The 24,999-nt window shown below is 46.4% G+C and overlaps 1 protein-coding gene across 1 annotated transcript in view; it reads left to right on the plus strand.

Moving 5' to 3' along the window:
* The window catches only part of LOC144827878 (uncharacterized), a 256,770-nt gene that overhangs the window by 166,213 nt on the left and 65,558 nt on the right, over positions 1 to 24,999 (plus strand). Inside the window, 1 exon segment of the mRNA XM_078686043.1 lies at positions 18,440 to 18,513. Coding sequence (XP_078542169.1) covers positions 18,440 to 18,513 — 74 coding nt within the window.

The raw sequence follows: 24,999 nt of genomic DNA on the forward strand, positions 1-24,999 counted from the left end.
TCGGAATTCATTTAGTTATTTGTGCTGCTAAGAGCTGCTGATTAGTTGTCCTGAGAGCTGATACTTGGTAGATGGGGAGAGGGGGGGGGGTTGGGGGGGGGGGGTCGTGCGTGAAGGGTCGGCGGTTGTCTCTGTTGTCCAAAGTGTGACGAGTCCTTTAGGAGAGGCCAGGCTTGTGGATCACTTTTAACTGTGTCTCTCGAGAGCCAGTTGCTGAAACTCACACGTGTTTGTGCTTCTGTTGTGGGTGCTCCAGACTGGAAAGGGCCCTGCTGTGAGGAGCATCACCCTATATAACAGTAGTGTCTGGACAGGGCACATAAAAACAAAACTAAACTGGTTGTGAAAATATAGACAGTGAACACACATCCCCCTCTCCTGTGCCAATAGATAAGAGGGAGCTGTTGACCCACTTGTCAGTGGTGTTCTTAGTCAATAATATTAGGGGGGTGAGTCTAGCAAAGTGGTTCACCCAACTAAATGGCACATAGAGAGGGCTGTAGAAGTGGGCTGTTGTAATGGAAAGGATAAGGGGCAGTCGTTTGGAGTTATATAGAAAAGGAAGGACATTCTCTGTAGCGTTAACCTTTACAAGGGGGGTATTGTTCAATTGGAGTATATAATGTCCTACTCCGAATTTTTCCTCTCAGAGGCATCCTTCCTATCTTGCCCCTATCAACTCGGCTGCACGGGTAACCGTGGTGTCATTGTTTGTAGTAACAAGTATAAAAGAGGTTGGACATAGCTGCCAGAAGCCCACATTGCACTACAACACCCTTGGCCGATGCTGACATTTAGCCAGGTGTACCTGCATGCCGGTGTTTTTAAGTTCATAAATGGACTGGTAAAAGCGAGATTTCAAGACGCTGTAATAATATTACCACAAGCCGCTTAAGGAAGGTTAGAAAACAATACTAAAATAATGGCATTACCACAAGTCGCTCAAGGGAGGTGAATAAACAATGCTAGAAATAAAGGGGCATATTACCAAGGGCATTATCGCCGCATTTGCGGGACTTTTTCCCGCTAATGCGGCGATAATTTTATCGCCCTATTACCAAGCTGTCGCTAACACCAGTTAGCGACAGCTTGTAGGCGATAGCGGGCATTTAGGGGCCCACTTTGCATGTCAGCGATAATTATCGCTAATGACATGCAAAGTGGGCGTGCCAAGATGTTAGCGACTGAAAACAGTCGCTAACATCTCTAACTCCTATTAACAACTTTTGGAAATATTCGCGCTAAGCGCGAATACCTCCAAAAGCTAACGCCTGCTAAAAGCAGTTCTTAGCCATGTTATCCAATGGAAGGTGGATAACATGGCTAAGAGCATTGTCACGATAATGCATGAATATCGCTGATTTTTCAGCGATATTCATGCATTTCGCAGGATTTTTACCGCTTTTGAGATAAACCTTGATAATATCAAGGTATCTCAGCGGTAAAAATCCTCGGTGCTCGGCGATAATTTTTTCCCGCTAACCAAGCAATAGCGATAATTATCGCTATTGCTTGGTAATATGCCCCAAAGTTATTACCACAAGCCGCTCAAGTGGGGGACAAACCTATGCTAAAAATTATGTTATTTCCATAAGCCGCTGGATGGGGAGTGCGGTGATGCCCATGTCATGCGGCCAACTGGCGCCTAATGATGAACAGAACTATGCCGCATGAGTGCTCATGGCAAACTCAAGTATAACCTGAATGTTGTTCTAATGTGTGCAATAGCTGTGGTGTAATAACACATTGATGATCATACCTGGTGAAACCCACCATAATTGCCGGGCATACATTATCAACTGAACCATTACATTATATATTCTATACATGCCATGACAGCTAAGATAAAATTGCCATTAACATATTAGGTAGTGTGTGTTTACTAATAAACACATTTGCTTATTTTCAGTATATTGCAAAGGACAAAAATAACACTATTACCACCAGTCGCTCAAGGGAGCTGAGAAAACAATGTTAAAAATAACGGTATTACCACAGGCCGCTCAAGGGAGGTGAGAAAAAAATGCTAAAAATAAAGGTATTACCACAAGCCGCCCAAGGGGGGGGGACAAACCTATACTAAAAATAATGTTATTACCATAAGCCGCTCAAGGGATGTGACAAAACAATGCTAAAAATAAGGTTACTACCACAAGCCATTCAAGGGGGTGGGAAAACAATGCTAAAAAATAACTGTATTGCCACTAGTGGCTCAAGGGAGATGAAAAAACAATGCTGAAAATAAAGTTATTACCTTAAGCAGCTCAAGGGAGGAGACAAAACCATGCTTAAAATAACCTTATTACCACAAGCTGCTCATGGGAGGTGAGGAAACAATGTAAACAAGCATTGGCATAGCCAATAGGTCTCGCTTTTGGGACCTTATAAGTATTTAGTTATGCAGCACAATATCCTTGGTGCAACAACATCAACTGTTGCATGGCTAAACACTTATAAGGTCCCAAAGGCGAGACCTATTGGCTATGCCAATGCTTGTTGTCTATTTGATGGAAAGGTTTAGGTCTTCAACCAACACCAGTGAGTGGTTTGCTGCACAAAGGGCCCAGCGCTGCGATGAGGCGAGGACAAGGAGGCTGTGCCGGAGAACTGCCTATTGCTTGTAACATGGAAAGGGTTAAAATATCTGCATTCATCTGTATTTTATTAATCCCACCAAACATCAGCATGAAGAATCCCAATAAACATCTGCATCAACTCACATACCTCAACCACTCCCCTACCCCACTAATGTTAACACCCAACTGCTATTGATTTCATCGACCTCAAGGAAATTCTAGTGAATGCATGGAATAGTTGCTTGAGCCACTAAACTAACACCAATACAATAACATGACTAGCCACTAACCTTGGGTTCCGTAGCAGCATGCTGCCCAAGGTAAAGCACGTCAGCACCTAGTCAGGGGTAGTAAGTGTTATATAAATGCAATTACAATTTACCATGGTTCCCCAGAAATGGATTTCTGAGGCTTAGATATCTGTGTGAGGGAGAAGGATTTGGGGGTGGGGGTTCAAGAGCGAGAGAGGGGGAGAAAGAGAAGGCTTTGACTGTTGAAGAGAGGGTGGGGCAGGCAGAGAACAAGACAGATGGAGAGTCAGAGGAAGGCGAGAAGGAGCAGTAGGGAGAGAAGGACAGGACTTGAAGTAAGAGTATGTAGAGAGAGAGCGAGGGGGTTGGGTGTGGGAGTGGGCTGAGGGCAAGGTGTGTTTAGGAACATCAAAGGTTCTTGAAATGAAGTGACGTTAATGAAGATGGGGTAGGTGGGAGAGAAGTGTCATGGCGAGGTGCGAAGAGAGATAAAAGAGGTGGGATTGTCAAGGGCAGAGGGGGCTGGAGAGTGTGCAAGACAATAAGGAATTTATGAAGGGAGAATGATGGGAGCACGGGAAGGTAATGTAAAAAAGGAAAAGTATGGCAGAATATGAAAGACAGGCGGGATAAAGAGATGGGCTATAAAGGGGAAGAAAGGTGTGACGAAAGGAGCGGTCAGAAGAGGGTAGACATATAAAGTGGGAGAGAGGTAGGCAACAATGTAAGGGAGTGAGTGATAGAAAAGGACAATGCAGATATAAAAAGAGGAAAGAGGAGATGATGAGGGTTCGAGAAGATGGTGAAGTGAGGGAGAAAAGGGGGCGAAGAAAGCACAAGGACGGGACCAGGGAGAAGAAGGGTTCAGAAGAGTGAAGAGCAGGAGATGTAAAGGGGGACAGTGTGGCGGGAAACTGGAATGAAAAGGACAAAAGATGGAGACGGGGAAGTATGAGGACAGCTGAGATTGAGAAGATAGGGAAAGCAATGAGAAAAGGAGGAGCTGGTGAGACCATGTATGATGTCCTGGCTCGTTCACATATAGAGCGGATATTCTGGGAGAGTGAGGGGAGGAAAATTGGGGAGAGCCCCTCAGCAAGGGAAGAGACTCTAAAATGAAAAAGACCAGCGAGAACAAGGGGTCAAAGATGGGAGAGAAAGAGATGTCAAGGGAGCAGGAGAGGGTGAGAAAAGGCGCTTCATGCAAGTGTGTGAAAGAACGGTAGATTGGGTCGACAGGGACAGAAAATAGTTCGGGAGAGCATCAAAGAAAAAGAAGAGACACCCCTATAAATAAAGGGATGGTAGGTCTAAGGGGTAAGAGAGATGGTGACTGAGAGAGCATGATAGAAAATGAGAAAGGGGAATGACAGGCTGAAAATTAAGAAACGCGATGGCGACTGAGAAGATTGTTAGAAAGTGAGGGAGCGAACATGTAAGAAGGAACAAAGAAATGGAACATGGAAGGGTGACATAAACCAGGGAAGATTGAAGAGTGGATGTTTGGAAACAAGACCAGGGAATACCTTTTGTAGGCAGAACTCCTTAAAATCACACGTTCAACCCTATCAACAGACGCCATTCAGATCTTTCTTGTGGCGATTACATATGATTACAGAAGACAAATTATAGTTTTGGCCTGCAGGTGGCGATAGGCAACTACGTCCAGAAATTAGTTTGGGGAAGGTAACTTGTCTCCGTACCATCCCCCTTTTGAGTGTGCCCAAAAGTGTGTTCAGAGCCCCACACACAGTTTGCGGCATTTAAAAAACGTATTGTGTGGCAAGAATGGCAAAATTATGGGACAAAAAAATACAAATTATGGAGCATGTTGCCACATATACAATGGCATTGTTCTTTTTTTTTATTTTAACACCAAAGCAATCGGAAAATAAAACAAGCATTGCTTAAAAGCGGATGCCAATTACTATCAGTGAGTGTGATCAGACGGAGTGAAATGCGCCGGAAGTACGGAAGCATTGAGGGACAGAGGTGCGAGGAGGCACGCACTAAAAGGAAATAAGAACAAGCATTGGCTGTGAAAGTGATCGCGGGCTGTAAGAGTGCCCGCGAGTGATGCACTTAATGAGCCAAAATGAGACAGGAAAGCCAGATAACTGTGTGCTAACTGCACGCTCTAGGTCACACAAAAAGCTGTGGTCTGCTTTTTGAAGCCCACTTACTAAAAGTCTCGCAAGAGCAGCGCATGCACTGGCTCAGGCAAGACCTAAAAATAATGTTATTACCTCAAGCCGTTCAAGGGAGGTGAGAAAACAATGCTAAAAAATCACATTATTACCACAAGCCGCTCATGGAAGGTGAGAAAACAATGCTAAAAATAATGGTATTACCACAAGACGCTCAAAGGTGGTGAGACAACACGGCTAAAAATAACTGTATTAGCACATGTCGCTCAAGGGAGGTGAGAAAACATTGATCAACGGTCACTCCACTCACCGCACGGCCCCCGTGTGCCCTGATCCCACCTCTGCTGCTGCTGCCTGCTCTCGGCCTCTCTGCCTGCTGCCTATCCTTGGGCCCTGCTCGCCAGGCTTGTCCTCGCTCTCCCCGCATCATTTTTCCCGCTCTTTCCCACCCCCCCTCTGCTCTCCGCCGCTGCTCCCCTGCGGCCCCGCCCCGTTCTTCTTCTCTCCCGCTCCCCATTCGCCGCCCCGCTCCCGCCTCCCAGCTGCTCCTCCCTCCCACTTCGCCATAAATGGCGGGGACCACGCGTACACGCCGATGGCGCGCCAAAGGCGCTCCAAAGGCAAGCCTGTCTATGCCCGTCCACGCCTGGACCGCGCCCAGCGCCGGAACCCCTGGACCTCGCAGAAGCCAGCCAACCCGACGGAGATACGACGCTGCCACCCTCCTCGCACTCAACATCGGCCGACAGCCAGCCTGCTACCAAGCCACCCCGAAAGGCACCCACGGAGCCTTCACCTGCCACGCCTGCAACTTCACCAGACCAGCACCAGACGTCGCCTTCCTCACGGAAACCTGGATGAACCCTACCTCAGCCCCCGACATCGCCATTGCCATCCCGGACGGCTACAAGATCATCCGGAGGGACCGCATCAACCAGACCGGTGGAGGCATCGCCATCGCCCACAGAAACACCATCCGCATCCCGACCAACACCGACGACACCCTCATCGCCGCAGAGCCCCTTCACTTCCAGATTCACGTCGACCCCAAGACCACCCTCAGGGGAACCCTCATCTACAGACCCCCGGGACCACGCTCACACTTCAGCGAAGCCATCGCAGACTTCATCAGCACGCTCGCCCTCGCCTCCCCCGACTACATCCTCCTAGGAGACCTCAACTTCCACCTGGAGAACGACAAGGACAACAACACCACCACCCTTCTAGACAACCTCGCCAACCTCGGATTCAAGCAACTGGTCAACACCCCCACCCATTACACCGGACACGCGCTCTACCCCGTTTTCTCCTCCAGCAACCACATCGCCATCAGCCACACCACCGAGCTAGACTGGACCGACCACAGCTGCGTACACTTCAACTTCAGGAAAACAATGACCCACCACCGCCTGCGTCTACCCCCCGTAGATGCTGGAGCAAGATCACCACCAACCGGCTCACCACATCCCTGAGCCATAACCCTCCCACCAACACCACGGACCCCAACGAAGGAGCCCGCAACCTCACACAGTGGATCACCGACTGCGTCGATGCCCTTGCTCCACTAAAAAACCCTCCTAGCAACCTGGACAGCAGGAAAGCCGCATGGTTCACCAACGATCTCAAAGACTCCAAGAAGTCCTGCCGTGACCTCGAGAAAGCCTGGCGCCACAACCAGTCAACGGAAAACATGACCGCTCTCAAGGATGCCACCCGCAAACACCACCAGCTGATCCGCACCACCAAAAGGTCATCCTTCACAAAACGACTGGACAACAACACCCATAACAGCAAGGAACTCTTCAACATCGTGAAAGAGCTCTCCAATCCCAACGCCAGCAACAACGACATCACACCTTCACAACACCTCTGCAACTCTTTCGCCACCTTCTTTCACCGTAAGATCGTCGACATACACGAAAGCTTTGGCGCCCAGAACTCATATCCCGCCGCCGAACCTACGCCCCCCACCACCACCCTGCGCGCCTGGACCCTGGTGAGCACGGAAGACACCACCCACACGATGAACACCATCCACTCGGGCTCCCCAGCCGATCCCTGCCCACACCACATCTTCAACAAAGCCGACTCCATCATCGCACCCAAACTTCGGGACATCATCAACAACTCCTTCGAGTCCGCCACCTTCCCAGAGAGCTGGAAGCACGCAGAGATCAGCTCCCTCCTGAAGAAACCCACCGCAGACCCCTCAGTCCGCAAGAACGTTAGCCCCATCTCGCTCCTCCCCTTCCCGGCAAAAGTCATCGAGAAAACCGTCAACAAACAGCTGACAGCCTTCCTCGAGACGAACGGCTCCCTCGACCCATCACAGTCCAGATTCCGAGCGAACCACAGCACCGAGACCGCCCTCATCAGAGCCACCGACGACATCAGGACCCTGCTTGACAACGGAGAAACCGCCGCCCTCATCCTGCTCGACCTTTCGGCTGCGTTCGACACGGTCTGCCACCGCACCCTGACAACCCGCCTCTGCCACGCCGGGATCCAAGCAAAGGCCCTGGAATGGATCACCTCCTTCCTCTCTGACAGAACCCAAAGAGTGCGTCTCCCGCCCTTCCTCGCAGAAGCCTCCAAGATCATCCGCGGCATACCTCAAGGCTCCTCGCTCAGCCCCACCCTCTTCAATGTCTACATGAGCCCCCTCGCAGCCATCGCACGCAAGCACAACCTCAACATCATCTCATACGCCGACGATACCCAACTGATCCTCTCCCTCACCAACGGCCCCGCCTCCGCCAAAGTCAGCTTCCAGGACGGAATGAAAGACATCGCGGACTGGATGAAGCTCAGCCGCCTGAAACTGAACTCAGACAAGACGGAAGTCCTCATCCTCGGCCCATCCATCTCCACCTGGGACGACTCCTGGTGGCCTGCTCTGGGCTCCCCTCCCAAACCCACGGACCACGCACGCAACCTGGGCTTCATCCTTGACTCCTCCCTCACGATGACCAGGCAAGTTAACGCCGTTACTTCCTCCTGCTTCAACACCCTCCGCATGCTCCGTAAGATCTTCTACTGGATCCCCACTGCAATCAGGAAGACGGTCACCCAGGCCCTAGTCACCAGCCGTCTGGACTACGGGAACGCCCTCTACACTGGGACCACTGCCAAACTACAAAAAAGACTCCAGCGCCTCCAGAACGCCTCAGCACGACGCGTCCTGGACATCTCCCGACACAGCCACATCTCCTCCCACCTGAGGGACCTGCACTGGCTCCCCGTCAGCGAGAGGATCACGTTCAGACTCCTCACCCACGCACACAAGGCTCTCCACGACTTGGGCCCCGAATACCTCAACAACCGCCTCACGTTCTACACATCAACCTGCCAGCTCCGCTCCGCCAGTCTCGCCCTCGCCACCGTCACACGAATCCGCAGAACCACCACCGGAGGAAGATCCTTCACCTACCTGGCGGTCAAGACCTGAAACACCCTCCCCACCCACCTACGACTCACCCAGGACCATCTCTCCTTCAGGAAGCAACTCAAGACCTGGCTTTTCGAGCAGTAGCAGATACCCCCCCCCCCCGAGCGCCTTGAGACCCTGGCGGGTGAGTAGTGCGCTTTACAAATGTTATTGATTGATTGATTGATTGAACATAACAGAATTACCAGAAGATGCTCATGGGAGGTACGAAAACAATGTTCAAAATAACAGTATTACTACAAGCCGCTCAAGTAAGGTGACAGAACAATGCTAAAAATAGTGGTATTACCAAAAGCCACACAAGCCACTCAAGGGAGGTGAGAAAAGAATCCTAAAAATAAAGTTATTATCACAAGCCGCTCTAGGGAGGTGAGCAAACAATGCTAAAAATAACGGTGTTCCCAAAAGCCACACAAGCCGCTTAAGGGAGGTGAGAAATGCTAAAGGCAACTGTATTACCCCAAGCCGCTCATAGGAGGTGAGAAAACAATGCTCAAAATAATGGTATTTCCACAAGCCGCTCAGGAGAGGTGAGAAAACAATGCTAAAAATAACGTTATTATCAAAAGTCGCCCAAGGAAGGTGAGAAAACAATGCTCAAAATAAAGTTATTATCACAAGCTGCTCTAGGGAAGTGAGAAAACAAGGCTAAAAATAACATTATTACCACAAGCCGGTCAAGGGAGGTGAACAAAGAATGCTAAAAATAACGTTATTACCCCAAGCCACTCAAGTGAAGTGAACAAAGAATGCTTCCCCTCTGGTTGAATGTGCCCTCCACAGAGGGCCACAGCTCTGCCAATAGTCTGGATCCATATTCAGGCTGGTTTCCCATCAATGCATGGATGTAGCTGCTTGTATTCTGGTTCCTTTATTCGGGAGTCCACACCGGGATGGCGGTGGCACCTTAGGACTGTTCCGACTGGTAGAGGTTCTGTGTGCTGACACCGTGACAGCATTGCCTGCTCAGCAGTGTGCAAGGGGGTAGACGCCTTTTATTTCCTCAATAGTGCAGACAGAGTACACATCTCATCTCACTTAAAATAAGTAATTCCTTTTGTCTGAGTTGGACTCTGGCTGGGAGCATTTAGAGAGCAAAGGGGACCCCACTGGACACTCACACCCGGCCTCAAGGCTCAGTAGCTCATTAAGGGAAATACATATACTTTAAGCGTGTCCACGGCCCAGCTCTCCCATGCAGCTGCATCGCTCTCTCCTGCTTTTGCCTCATTTTGCTGCTTTCTCCTTTCTTTCCCCCATTTTTCTGAGCACTCTTCCCTCATTTTTGCACTGTTTTCCTTGCTTTTCCCATTGCCACTCCCACCTGCTGCCCGTTTTCCTGCTCTGCGCCTAGCCCCGCCCACCTCCGCCCACCGTCCTCCCCTCCTCCCAGGACCTACTTAAAGGTGGCCGCAGTGTAACCCTGTTGAGCAGGTCCCAGATCCAGCTCTCTTGCGCTGCTGCATCGCTCTCTCCTGCTTTTGAGTCGTTTTACTGCTGTTCCTTTCCCCGTCTTTCTGAGTTCTTCCTCCTGCTTTTGCCTTGTTTTGACAGTTTTCTCCTTCCTTCCCCCGCTTTTCTGGGTGCCCCCTCCTACTTTCTTCCTTGTTTTACTGCGTTCTCCCTCCATTCCCACATTTTTCTGAGTGCTTTCCACAGCTCTTCCCTCATTTTTTCACTGCTTTTGTCTTGTTTTTCCCATTGACGCTCCCACCATTTTATCACTCTCTGTCTAGCCCCGCCTACCACGTCTCAGAAACCCCCCTCCTCCCAGGACCTTCTTAATGTGGGCTGCTGTGTGGCCTCTGGCACGCTGAAGGCGCGCCATAGGCAAACCAGTCTGTGCTCAACCAAGCCTGGACCGCACCCAGCACCAGGATCAGGACCCCTGCCTCTTTCACCTCACAAAGATACATCACCACTGTCCTCCGAACCATGGTCCCGGGACGCACCGATAACCACCACTGCTGCTGCACATTCCCGTGCACCACCAGAGGATCTTTTCCCTGCCCACACTGCCGCCTCACCTTCAACAGCAAAGCAGTCAACAACCTCAGTAACACCGCAAACACCGCCGCACCCTCTACATCAACGAAGTCCACCTCGTCACATCTCAAGTGCATCCTACACAATGCACGTTCACTCAGTAAACATGCCACAGAGGTCTGGGACATGATCTCCACACTCACCCACAAGCATGGAGGCGGAATAGCCATCATCTACAAGAACACCGTCCACTGCACGACATCCCCTTACAACTTAACACCAATATTGGAACACCTGAACTTCCAACTCCACACAGACTGAAAAAGCACCATTAGAGGCACCCTTGTCTATAGACCACCAGGTTCACGCCCCAGCTTCTGCAACACCATCCAGGAACTCATCACCCTGCTCCCAATTGACTCGAGCACTCCATCTTCCTAGGGGATCTCAACTTCTACCACGACAACCCCAGAAACGCCAACTACACTGACCTCCTGGACAGAATAAGCAACATCGGCCTCAAGCAGCTTGTCACCGACCCTACCCACATCACAGGATACATGCTTGACCCCATCTTCACTTCCAGCAACAGAGTCAGGTACATCAACACCACTCACCTGGTCCGACCACCACACAGTACACTCTACCATTTCAGACCCCACCTACCCCACCACCGTGCCCCTCAGATCCGCGGGAAGAGATTGGAAGAAGGTATCAGAAGACCAGTGGAACTGTACACACGATCCTGAACAAGCAGCCAAGAGCTTCTCCTAGTGGAATGCAGAGTGCATCGACACCATTTCCCCTGCCGAGACAACCAGAATCATAGAACAAAGCAAAAATGTAAGCTGGTTCACTGAGGAACTGCACTCCACCAAACGCCGTCAACTTCATAAGCAGCGGGACACTAGCAAAAAACAGAATACTGCATCACCTTCAGGCCCGCTTTCAACCAGTACCATTGCCTCCTGAAAAAACCCCAAAAGAACGCCCTAGCAGACTGCATCAAAGCCAGCACAAACCACAGCAAAGAACCTTTCACAATTGTGAAGGGGTTTACCAATCCTTCAACCACCAAGAACATTACTCCCTCCCAGGAACTGTAGGATAACCTTGCAGACTTCGTTGAGCACAACCCTCCACCACAGACCGCATCAACCAGCTCACACCCAGAAACACAAACCCTGAACACCTTCTCACCCACTAGAAACTCCCCCCCACGCAAGACACTATCTCCATCATGAACTCTGTGCACTCGTGAGCACCCATGGGCCCATGCCCCACCACACCTTCAACCTCGGAAATAAGACAATCGGCGACGAGCACAGGAATGTCCATCACCACAGCCTCCTTCCCTGATGACTCGAATCACACTGAAGTGAGGCCCCTCCTGACAAATCATCTCTGTGCTCCCCTATCCAGCAACATTCCTCGAGAAAGCGATCAGCCAGCATCTCACCAACACCTAGAAGACCACAACCTCCTGGTCCCCTCCCAAATCAAATTTTTAGCTAACCACAGCACCTAGACAGCCCTGATCACAGCCACTGATGACATCAGAGCCCTCCTGTACCACTGGGAAACAGCAGCCTTCATCCGCTGTAGGAGGGTGGATACCTGACTATGGTTACCCCAGATTTTTTTGCCTTGTGTTTAGCTGGTTTTCGACTTAGTTGGCCTGGGACCCTGCTAATCAGGGCCCCAGGCTATCTGCTCTCTCTGTAAAATGGACTCCATGTACCCTAGGTACATACCTAATTGGATATTGGGTCACCTTATGAGCCCCTGTACAGTGTACTATATGTACCCAGGGCATAGGTGCATCTAAGGCCTACCAGGGACTGCAGCATATCTTTTGCCACCCCTGGCTGGCCATCCAAACTGACACAACTGGCTGATCACTCAGCTGGGGCAAGGTCGTGTAATCACCCCTTGATTAGATATAGTATACCTATATCTAAACCTATATCTGGACACATATACACCTATAAGTCACTCCTAGGGCAGGCCTTAACAATCCTGGAGGCAGAGTGCTTGGTTTTATGTGAGATGGTGCTCTAGCATGGGCTGAGCCTGTCTGCAGCTTTCGGAACCATGTCCTTATAGCTGTTCTGGGATATTGCCATACCATATACTCTTAAGTGCATTATAATCCTCGCGGTTATCGCTAACTTTGGTTTGGCTTTATCAAAACATGTTGTGTAAGGTGTCATACACTTTGAAATATTACCCCCTTGCTAGTTCTGGCGACGGGGGTAGCATTCCACCCTTCTAGAGGGCTAAGACATGTGGGTAACAGTAAACGCAGTTAAAACTAACCAGAGCCCCAGCATCACAAAATGGATGCTGCTGCCACCGACACAAGTCTGGCCTCCTGCTGCTGACCGAAACCTGGCAGGGGAGGCTTGGACAAAGGGTTTCCTGTCACAGGGAGGTGCTACACCACCCCAGACAGGAGATAGTGGATTGAGGCAGGCAGGGCGAGTGAAACTAGACACTGCCTGGGGCACACAAGGTGTCCCATGCATAGCCCAGTTCAAACCAGTCCTGGGGCACTCCAGCCCCTGCTCTGGCGTGAAACTGGACAAAGGGAAAGGGGTGTAACCACCCCCTTCCTGGGTCCCACCCATAGGAGGGACCTACCATGTAATCCAGTCCCTTGATTTGGACTAAACGTAGGAGCTGTGCCCATGAGCAGTAGATTTATCCTGACTGAAACTTTGATACAGAACTCTGGACCCTTCGACATCCCACTCGACGTGGAAGACTGAAGAATCTCCTTTGTGGTCAAGGAGTGACCACCCTGTGCAAACAGGCACCATCCAGCGCCCAACAATTTGCTTTGTTGCAGCTCCCGCCGGAGCTCGTGCGACAGAGATCAACAAGAACCATCTTCCCTGACTTCCAACAGCCCGATCCACAGTCCCAGCGAATCTGAGACCCGTGGAGGCGAAGTGAAGCGTGGGGCTGGCCATCTTGAAAAGACTGCAAAGTGCTGGCCGTGTAGCTCTCAAGGCACCCTCGAAGCTGTGCATTGGGGATTGAGAAGCCCCAGCCCCGAGCAGCTCGTGCACCAAAGACCACCCCTCCATACTCACCGAGTGCTGCGTGGGGCCCTTTTGCATTGTCCTGCGCGACACGTTTGTCCGGTCACTTGCCCGTTGGCTAGTGGCCTCTACGATGACGAATCTTTAAAACTACTCTGCTATTCTGGTTGCTCCAGACTGGCCCTCGCTCCCCTGAAAAGGAGCCACTGCTCTGACCTTGCTGGTCCGAGTAAGAAGCAATCTTCCAATCCTGCGTGGGTTGCCTTTGCCAAGGCCTGTTGACTCCGATCCGGAAACCGACACGGCCGACAGAGAGAGACTTTGTGGGACAGCTTGTGATCCACTCCTGGTCATCCTCGATGCCCCAGAGTCCACGTGGCAGTGGAGTCAAGCTTCCCGTCATTCACCTGATTGCGCCCGACATCGCCTGGTTCCTTCCTGGTTCCATCCTGGTCACTGGCTAGTGACCCAGACTCTGTCCCCTCTGCTTTCAGGTACTCTACATCTTCGATCCACCCTTGGATCCAACCGGACGCTTCTCTCCTGGCCGCCTGCAGCATCTTCATCTCCAGGCTCCATAGAACTCCACGACGAAACCCGACACACTTTGGCACCTATGCACCCGCTTCCTGTGGGTGAGGTAACGATCTAACACCGGTGCTCCTGTAATGGTTTACACCTCTAGTGTCCTAGTTTAAAGTGGCATAATTCTATTCCAGTCGGAACAGTTCCAAAACAGTAACTTTGTAACTTTTACGCACCATTGACTTTGCATTGGTGCATGCGTGTGCTTTTAGCGCTGCACCCGAATCCCGCGGGCTACTCCCGTCCTAACTGCTGTTAGTCCAGTGTAGTCCCAGCGATTCCCAATGCCCTAGGCCTTACCATTGTTCGTAAAGTGATACTTATACCACTTATTTAGTATATGGTTTGAGTGGCCACCGGCCCTATCCATAATTGTGCAACTTGTGTATGTTTAACTGTGCTTTTGTTTAAACGCTTGTGCTTCTGGACTCATAAAGAGTACAGAGGATTATTCTAGTAATAAATACATATATTTTTATAATATATAACTTGTGTGGTGTCCTTTCATTTGATATTACAGGACTGCATATGGTAAAACAGCTGGCTTCACATGCCCTCTTGAGTTAAGCCTAAGACTGCTTAGTCCATGCTACCATTAGGATAGCTTGTCTCTAAGGTTGACTTTACAACCACCACCATAAGGGATTGTTTGGACTGATACAAGGTGCTCACTAGAATATTGAACATCATACATCAGGCCAACTTCTCACATCCGCCTGGACCTGTCTGCCATGTTTGACACCATCTCCCCTGACATCCTCATCAACAGACTCCATTTGGGGATTCAAGGAAACGTTCTCTAATAGATCTCCTCGTACCTCACTGGCAGAACCCAAAGGATCCACCTCCCACTGTTCATCTCAGAGCACAAGAAGTTCTGTGGAGTCTTCCAAGGATCACCCCTCAGCCCGACCCTCTTCAACACCTACATGATCACCCTGGCCGCCACAGTTAGATCGTACAGATTAAACATCATCTCTTACATTGACGACACAGCTCATCCTCTCACTGCCTGAAGATCCCTCCATTACTAAAGGTAATGTCCACAGATTCATGATGAACATTGAGGACTGGATGAAATACAAATGCCCCAATCTTTGGGAACAGCACCTCACCATGGTGGCCCACGGAGTTTGGCACAACCCCTCCCCAACAGACCACGCATCATCCTGAATAGGGAGCCATCCATAGAGAAGCAAGTCAACGCAGTCTCATCTGCCTGCTTCCACACCCTACGCATGTTCCGCAAGATCCAGAGATGGCTCCTGGCAAACACCAGAAAGACCGTCATGCAGGCCCTCATCTCCAGCAGACTGGACTACGGAAACATGCTCTACATTTGAATCACTCCACACCTCCTGAAGAGACTCCAGACAATACAGAACTCAGTGGCAAGACTCATACCGGACCTCCCTAGAAGGACCCACATCACACCACATTTCAAGACACTGCACTGGCTCCTGATTCAGAAGAGATGCCAGTTCAAGATGCTGGCACACGCCTTCAAGGCCATGCACAATGAAGGACCAGCATACATCAACTAACACCTGACCCTACACTGACCGACCAGACCCCTTCGATCAGCTGCCCTCTCCCTTGCACGTACGCCACGGATTCGTCGAGCCAACAGCACAGGACGCACCTTCTCGCACTTGGCGGCCAAGGCTTAGAACAACCTCCTCCCACACCTCAGGAGCGCACTGTCGCTCCAGCAATCCAGAAGAGAACTGAAGACCTGGATGTTTGGATGATCAAAGTTCCACGCAGCAGCAAACAGCTCCAGCACCTCGGGACCCTCACAGGTGATTGGCCGCGCTCTATAAATGTTTGATTGATGGATTGAATTCTACAAGTAGCGAGGGTTTGAAGGAGTTTGCGCTTTCTGGCTTTCTCAAGCTTTGCAGATGCCTCTGCTCTGCAGGGGTGTCTGGTAGGTAATGTTATGCCTTTGAGTAGGGTATTCCACTGTTTGCAAACTCCCAATACGTATTCAGAATATGGGGGGTTTTAGGAAAAGTGGGGCTAATCCATGACAACCCTCAGGACAACCTTGAGGAAAACACCTAATCGTTTCACATGCATAACTCAGGCGTCAGATACTGGTCTGCTGACGTCACTGAATTGATATGGAAGAGAGAGGCCAATGGAAGCCTGTGAGCTCAGAATCACTTGTTTATATTATAGTCTTTATCTCTCATCACATCATTTCCGGTCACAGTTAATGGAGCGAGGTGGAGAAACAAAATTTTGTATACCCCTCGCGAAGTAATTTCCTCATAACTATAACCTTTATTAATTGCGTGATGTAGAAAACATTAATCAACATAGTATAGAGTGCACACACAAATACACATGGGAATACTAATCTGCTTGCATGGAAAACTATAACTGACTAATTTAGTAATGTCGTCATATTGTTTACTAATGCAAAGCTTTAAATTAATTAAAAGCGTCATAAATGTGCTTTCTGTTTATGTATTTTGTGGCAAAATCATGAAGACAGGTGAGCATATTACGCATATGTGTTGCTTATTTTGCTAGGTAACAACTAATAGGGAACCCTTAGTATGGGGGAGGTACACAGAAGGGCCATACTTCAATAATTAACATTTATTTGTGTTTGTTTCTATGATAGTTCCCATCCTGGCCTGTGAGGCCTAGTGAAAATATGGCTGCTTTTATTAACTGTGAAAAGAAGACGAACTGAGCATGCGCAGCCCAAGTCTGAGTTTGAATGTGAGCTGCTTGTGCCTGAACAAAACCAGTTCAAGGACAACATGCCCTAGAAGTCCTGATGACTGCCAAAAAGAATGGACGTTTGAGCTACTGAACGTAGGAAAAGTTCTTGGAGTTGCTAGTTGAGGATGTGACTTGGCCAAAGACTTTCTTAAGCAAAGGACTCTTTAAAACTCAGCTGACACAACGGAAATCGAATATTAGAATGATGAGGTGATGCTCAAACACCCCGAATTGTCCAATCAGAACTCGAGTTCATGCTGATAGTTACTTTTGTAGATATGCATTGTCAGTACTAATTCAGAGACATGGAAAACTGAGAAAGCCAATTGCATATTTCTCAACTGTTTTGGACCCAGTTGCAAAAGCATTGCCAGGTTGTCTGAAAGCAGTAGCAGCTACCAGCGTAAGTCTAGAACAAAGTGAAGGAATAGTGTTGGGATTTCCTGTGAGGGTATATGTACCTCATTCTGTGGAGATTCTCCTCACTTGGACAAAAACACAGTATTTAACCAACAATAGGATGACAAAGTACGAAAAGGTAATTCTGGGAGCAGAAAATGTGACAATCTCTAGATGTGTAAATGTCAACCCTTCTACGTTATTGCCTGATACCATGGAAACTGAACTAAGAAATGAGGTTGATCACAAATGCCTAGATGTTCTTGAATACTGCACCAAGCCAAGACCAGACATCAGAGATGAGCCATTGCCTGAATCCGACTCTAATGTTTGCTAATGGTTCGTGTCTGAGAACAAATGAAGGTGTTCTGAGTGCTGCATATGCAGTCTGCACGGTGGCAGATGTACTGGAAGCATGTTGTCTGAAGGGATTCGTTCTGCTCAAATAGCGGAATTGATTGCTTTGATATGAGCATGTGAACTGGGAAAGGAAATTAAGGTTACCATAGTGACTGATAGTCAGTATGGATTTGGGGTTGTCCATGACTACGGACAACTGTGGTCCCAAAGAGGTTATTTAACTTCTGCAGGATCCCCCATACGTAATGCTGAATTTGTGAGAATGTTGATTGACGCAATTCAATTGCCTGATAAGATTGCAGTAGTGAAATGCGCAGCACATAAGAAGGGGGATGATTATATCACCCGAGGTAAGAGGTATGTAGACTCAATTGCAAAATATTGCGCCATAAATCTTGCCTCCATAAATCAGGAAAGAAGGGAAGAGCATGTTTCAAGTCCTTTAATGCTAACCACAGTAGTTGAGACTTGGCAGGAAGTGAGGCAAATGCAGGAAGAAGCTGATGAAGAAGAGAAAGACATCTGGCTAAAGGCAGGATGTAGGCAAAGAGAAGAAGATGAAATTTGGGTTTACAAAGGTGAAAGACCAGTAATGCCCGATAGCATGATCTCAAATATGGCCCGAATGTATCATGGTCAAGCTCATATTGGAAGAGATGCCATGCTTCGTCTGTTTAGACAGACATGGTACAATCCCAAATTTAGGATGATTGCTGAAAGCCTTTGCCAGAGATGTCTGGTGTGTCAGCAATTTAATCCAAACAGAAAAACAATTGTGAGTCTGGGAACCATAGGACGGGAGGGAGGCCACTTTACACAAATGCAGTTGGATTTTATAAAACTTCCACCTTGTAATAGGCTCAGGTATGTTTTGGTGATCATTTGTCTGTTCTCTCGATAGGTGGAGGCTTTCCCCACGAGGTGGAACGATGGACTAACAGTTGCAAAGTTGCTTTTACGTGAAGTTATCCCTAGGTACAGATTTCCAGTAACGACCGAAACTGATCATGGAACGCACTTCCAAAAGGAACTTACTCAAATGATCTGGGAAGCACTGGACATTCGTCAGAAATTGCATTGTGCTTACAGACCTGAGACTTCAGGGGTAGTCGAACAAGTGAATGGAACAATTAAAGACAGGATTGCAAAAATGTGTAGCCAGACGCTTTACCACTTGTTTTGATGACCTTAAGAAGTATCCCTGACAGAAAGACTGGACTGAGTCAACATGAGATTTTATTGGGCAGAGTGATGAGACAAGCATTTGTACCAGTTGATAAACTGTTAGCTATTAATGATGACATCATACTGGATTACTGCAAAATACCTGTCTAACGTGATGACATCTGTGTTCCATCAGGTGGGAGCTGAATCAAACAAGAAAGAGAAAAATCCAGGTCATGATCTAGTTCCTGAAGATTGGGTTCAGATAAAGGTACATCGCAGAAGAAACTGTTTGGTGCCTTGCTTGCAGAGACCGAGACAGGTCATATTGGTCAGCACCACTGCAGTCAAATGTGCCGGAGTAAAAAGATGGGTGCACGCAAGCCATACCATCCGTGTGCCTGAACCTGAGAATCCAAACGAGGAAGGTGAAAGCACAACTGATTCTGACTCGGAAGGTGAACCAGAGAGAAATCCATATACTGTAGCTCGACAAGAACGTTGACATCTGGAAGTATCAGATGCTAGCTCTGCGTCTGTAGGAGAAAGAGAAACTTTTGAAATACCAAATTCTGAAGATCAATCTGAAAATCGAGATTTGGTAGAGACTGACACCAGAAAGGACACTGAGCAGGAACCAAAATCCTGACACTGGAAAAGAGGAAATAACTCACGATAAGGATGAGATTCCAAGTACCAGCTATGGAGATGTTCCTAACAGAGTAAAAGAACTGTCAAAAGAGAAAACTGATTCTGAAAAAGAAAAAGATATCATAAAGTTTGTCATAAATGAAACTGTTGAAAAGACTGAAAGTGAAACTGATGACAGTGCAGATGAAACTCCATTGAGCAAGAGTTCAAGAAAAAGGGCTTGGGGAGTGGAATATAATACCACGAAGCCTAAGACAAAGAGAGTTTGTAAAGGAGATAATTGGCATAATGGGAATGATGGACTGAAATTTAAACTGGTTAACAAAGCAAGAAAGCCGGAAGATCAAGTAAATGAAATAACAAGTCAAAAGGAGTCGTTGGGAAAAAGAATAGAAGTTGTTCAAAGGCCAAAAAGAGTGAGAAGACCAAATCAAAAAAACAAGTCACCTGAGTGATCATATATAGTATTACCTCCAATTGAAGAAGTAAACAGTAGCCAAGAGAACTCATACTGCCCAAAGAAAAATGGGAAAAGTGAGTAAAGAACTGAATCACAGGGTAAAGTGATAATTAATTAAAGGTCCAAGGTAAAGGTAAAACCTGAAATCCTGATATATAAAAAGGACATTGTAAGTGAAGTAATAATGACCATAAAACGAAATGTTCTATCTTTAGAAAATGGTGTAGAATGTGTTTAATATGTACAGGATTATTAATCTTAATATGGATAATTGTAGCTATTGTCATTTCTTTTCAGGATATTTTAGTGAAGTTGAAACATAATGTGAGTTGAAATGAACAAAATGTTGAATCAAAGCCTAACAAATGTATATAGACCAGAATTGCATCAAGATAGGTCAATTAGCGATTATACAAAAAATACATTTTCAAGATTGTTATTTGAATATGTTAAGACAATGGCTGCTAGTGACTTACGTATGTGTGAAATTACCTGCATCTGTATCAGAAGGGGTGACATATCACCATCTTCCACTTACATATGGTGTCACGTGTAATGTGATTGCAAGCCTGTTTTATCAAACAGGAAAGCTAGAGTATTATTACTCAAATTCAGATGATGTTTTTGCTAAGTTAAAAATTGTTGATGCCATGAGTAAAGTAAATCCTGCTAGAGTAATGGGGGAATTATTTTTAGAAATAGACAAATTGAGTCATGAGTATGCCTTCAAAAATAATTTGACATGTAAAATGATAGTTGAGGAGAAAGCATTTTTAGAATAGGTTGAAGAGAGAAGAATTGCTTATAAACGTAAAGAAAATGTAAAGCAGGAGAAATACAAATATTGGACATTTGAAGATGAAAACATTGATGATAGAAATGTGAACATGGCTATAAGTATAGACACTCCATTGTTAGGGAAATTTTGTATAAGAAGAGACAATACTGTTTATGACAATTATTTTGTGGGAGCAAGTGAATGTAAAGACACTTATAGAATCATAGGGGGTTGGGGATTTAAAGGTGGAAAGGATCCCGTTTTTCCTGGCCTATACTTCATATGCGGAAACAAAGCTTACTATAGATCACCGGACCATTGGTTACGAGACATGTTAGGTGGGTCTGGGTCTGGTCTTTCCTAAAAATATTCATGTAGATAGAGGTACGAATGAAATACATGAGATAGATAAACCTTTAAGTCGTAGAAAAAGGGAGAGTGTTATAGAAATAATAGGTGATATTTTTGGAGCACTGATACCAGCAGTGGGAATATCTTTTAATGCAAACAGGATTCGAAGATTATCAACAATAGTAGATTGTTTGTCAACAGACACCTCAGGTGGATTCTTAATGGTAAATACTGAAATGGTTGCTATGAGAGCTATGGTGATGCAGATTCGTCTTGCTCTTGATATAATATTGGCAAAAGAATGAGGTGTTTGTGGAATTCTGAAGGTACAGCACTGTTGTACCTCCATACCAGACAAAAGTCAAAATATTGAAAAGTACATCACAAATATTACAGAGTTGCATAGAGAAATTGAACCACTGGAGGTTGATGGTGTTCTTGAACGACTTGGTAAAAGTCTTTCAGCAGTTAAACATTGGTTTCAAGAAATAGGTAGTTCAATTATAGGTAAAATATTAATTCCAGTAACAATAATAGTATTAGTGTTTTTGATGTTAAGGTTGTGTTCTATATATAGAAAAAGAAGGAATAGCAGAAAGTCAATAAAGAAAGCAATTCAAGAAAAACGAGAAAGAGAAAGAGAAAACTATGATATAGAAATGAAGGAATTTCAAGAAATAGTCTTTGGAGAAACCAGAGAAGAAGATACTAAAGTATAAACTATACTAATCTGAAGAACTTGAAATATGTTTAGATAAAATTTTCGACATTTTGGGAGATATTTGGTGATAAGATCACCAAAGGAGGGAGTTGATGAAGCGAGGTGGAGAAACAAAATTCTGTGCTCTGCAGGGATGTCTGGTAGGTAAAGTTATGCCTTTGAGTAGGGTATTCCACTGTTTGCAAACTCCCAAAATGTATTCAGAATATGGGTGGTGTTAGGAAAAGTGGGGCTAATCCATGACAACCCTCAGGACAACCTTGAGGAAAACACCTAATCGTTTCACATGCATAACTCAGGCGTCAGATACTGGTCTGCTGACGTCACTGAATTGATATGGAAGAGAGAGGCCAATGGAAGCCTGTGAACTTAGAATCACTTGTTTATATTATAGTCTGTATCTCTCATCACATCATTTCCGGTCACAGTTGATGGAGCGAGGTGGAGAAACAAAATTTTGTATACCCCTCGCGAAGTAATTTCCTCATAACTATAACCTTTATTAATTGCGTGATGTAGAAAACATTAATCAACATAGCATAGAGTGCACACACAAATACACGTGGGAATACTAATCTGCTTGCATGGAAAACTATAACTGACTAATTTAGTAATGTCGTCATATTGTTAACTAATGCAAAGCTTTAAATTAATTGAAAGCGTCATAAATGTGCTTTCTGTTTATGTATTTTGTGGCAAAAACATGAAGACAGGTGAGCATATTACGCATATGTGTTGCTTATTTTGCTAGGTAACAACTAATAGGGAACCCTTAGTATGGCGGAGGTAAACAGAAGGGCTATATTTCAATAATTAACATTTATTTGCGTTTGTAAATATGATAGTTCCCATTCTGGCCTGTGAGGCCTAGTGAAAATATGGCTGCTTTTATTAACTGTGAATAGAAGACTAACTGAGCATGCGCAGCCCAAGTCTGAGTTTGAATGTGAGCTGCTTGTGCCTGAACGAAACCAGTTCAAGGACAACATGCCCTAGAAGTCCTGATGACTGCCAAAAAGAATGGACGTTTGAGCTACTGAACGTGGGAAAAGTTCATTGAGTTGCTAGTTGAGGATGTGACTAGGCCAAAGACTTTCTTAAACAAAAGACTCTTTAAAACTCAGCTGACACAACGGAAATTGAATATTAGAATGATGAGGTGATGCTCATCCACCCCAAATTGTCCAATCAGAACTCGAGTTCATGCTGTTAGTTACTTTTGTAGATAGATAAAGTTAGTGAAAAGGGTATAAAAAGTGCTGATTTTCCTTAAGAAAAAACTCTCTTACGATTTCCTCCTGAGATGCTGTCGGTATGCTGGTTTTCCTGAGATGTAAGACTTCGAATAATTGTCTATTTTCTTTGAATGAGAAATTAACTTTAGATGAGGTTATTAGTTAGGGAAGTTAGGAGAAAATGAATTTTGGGAACTAACTGTCTTTTGCTAATACTTGTTTTCTGAAATCTAAAATAATAATGTCTATTTTGAACCTCTGAAATAAAAATAAATGAATATAACTGATTGAGATAAAACTTTTACTCTTTTAAAGTCATCTTTTGAATAAAGAAATAAATAAAGCGAATAAAATGTTAGACATGCTAAACTTTGCTTTTAATAAAAATTAGATAAATTAGATAAATGGAGAATTAAACTGGTCTTGTAATTTCCTACGCCTAATTTTTCACCAGCAGATTCATCGACCATAATGGTGGTGTGTCTAAGTAAAATGTTTTGAAAATAAAAAACCATGGTACAACTCCTTAAAACTGCAGGTGTAAATAGTATAAATAGTTAGTTTTAATTTAGACGCTCCGCTATGATACAGCAGCTCTCCTTTGAATCTCACCGATCCATGAAGTAAGATGGAAGTGTTTTGTGAGTAGCTCACAGTGTTATGGGCCCAACTGATGAGTAAATGCATGATTTGGTGATTCAGGGAAAGGTGATAAGATTTTAGAAACTATTTCCGGAGTAGCGCTGCATCACAGTCGGAATGTAACTTCCTCTAATCTGGTCCGATTCTTCCTGGGCTAAAATCCTCAATCCAGAGGTTTTATTATGTTGTCACAGGTAATGCTTTCGGCTAGTTGGATTTTATTTAAAGTTAAAAAAGAGAAACCATCTCTTTTGTTCGCAGGATGTTGGGCTCACACTCACATCAGACATTCTATTTTGAACCCAGACACTCTCACCAACATACCTAAACCAGGCACATTAGATGTAATACCCCACCCCTCACACTATGTCTGCAGTAGCCATGCGACGGCCATCCTCAATTAACTACTCGCTGGGACCATGCTGGAAGGGAGGTACGATTGGAAGGGTGTTTAATTTGAGACAGTGTTTGCCGTTGCTCAGTACCAGCCCTTATTTCTCTACACTGGCATTCATGGCAGCCCACCACTTGGTGGCGCTGTACGTGTATTTTTCGGGTGAGCACATCAATATTACCAGCCATGCAGGAAATTGTAAGCTTTGGGAGACCTGGAATAGTCTGAATTAGCGGACATATTGATGACGGTAGCGGTGCTGAGACTGGCCCTGGCAGCACTGAAAGGTGTACTGAAGGGTGGCAAGTTGAAGTGGTCTCTTGAGAAGGCCCTGGCATTTACCTTCTTACAAATGAAGCCCAGCTCAGAGACCCTGCTGAGGCGACAAGATGGGAAACAGGGAGTCCAAACCAAGACACCCCTCATCTTTCAGCACCCCAAAGCTGATGAACAGGTCCAATCAATGCAGACTTGAGGGCAGGAGTCGGGACAGGTGTGAGCACATGACAGGTTCTGGTTGGATCTGCCTCACACAGCAGTAGAACTGTCCCATTGTCCTCTCTGCAGTAGGACAGACCGCCTGTCCCTTAACAAGCAGACCATCAACCACATCCTGCTGTTTGGGAATATAAGCAAGGGCTGGAAAACGCATCTTTTAGGCCTCTCAGCGCTATGGCAGCGGGGTGAGGAGCTCCCAGCCAATGTCTGCACTAAGCAGGCCTGAGAGGGAACCAGCACCAGGGAGGGAGGCAGGCAAGGGAGGAGCCTGTTGAAACAGCGCTGTGTTCTTGAACCAATAATAACTATTTATACAGAGACCAATACTGACTCATGAGTGTTTATTACTCGACGAGTGAATCCATTTTATTGACCTTGGAAGGATGGAAGATTAGGAGAAAAGCTGCAGGGATCCAGGCCTATGCCTTATGCATCACATGCAGAGGTCAGATGCAACTGCATAACTCTATGAGTTAATTTACACTGGTTCCTAATTATTACGCACAGGTTACATGTGCATGTGTTACATCCTTTTTCTCCTTCCCTATGATTTCCCCTCCTGGAACA

This window comes from Lissotriton helveticus, chromosome 4_1 (genome assembly GCF_964261635.1).
Source record: "Lissotriton helveticus chromosome 4_1, aLisHel1.1, whole genome shotgun sequence".
Lineage (NCBI taxonomy): Eukaryota > Metazoa > Chordata > Amphibia > Caudata > Salamandridae > Lissotriton > Lissotriton helveticus.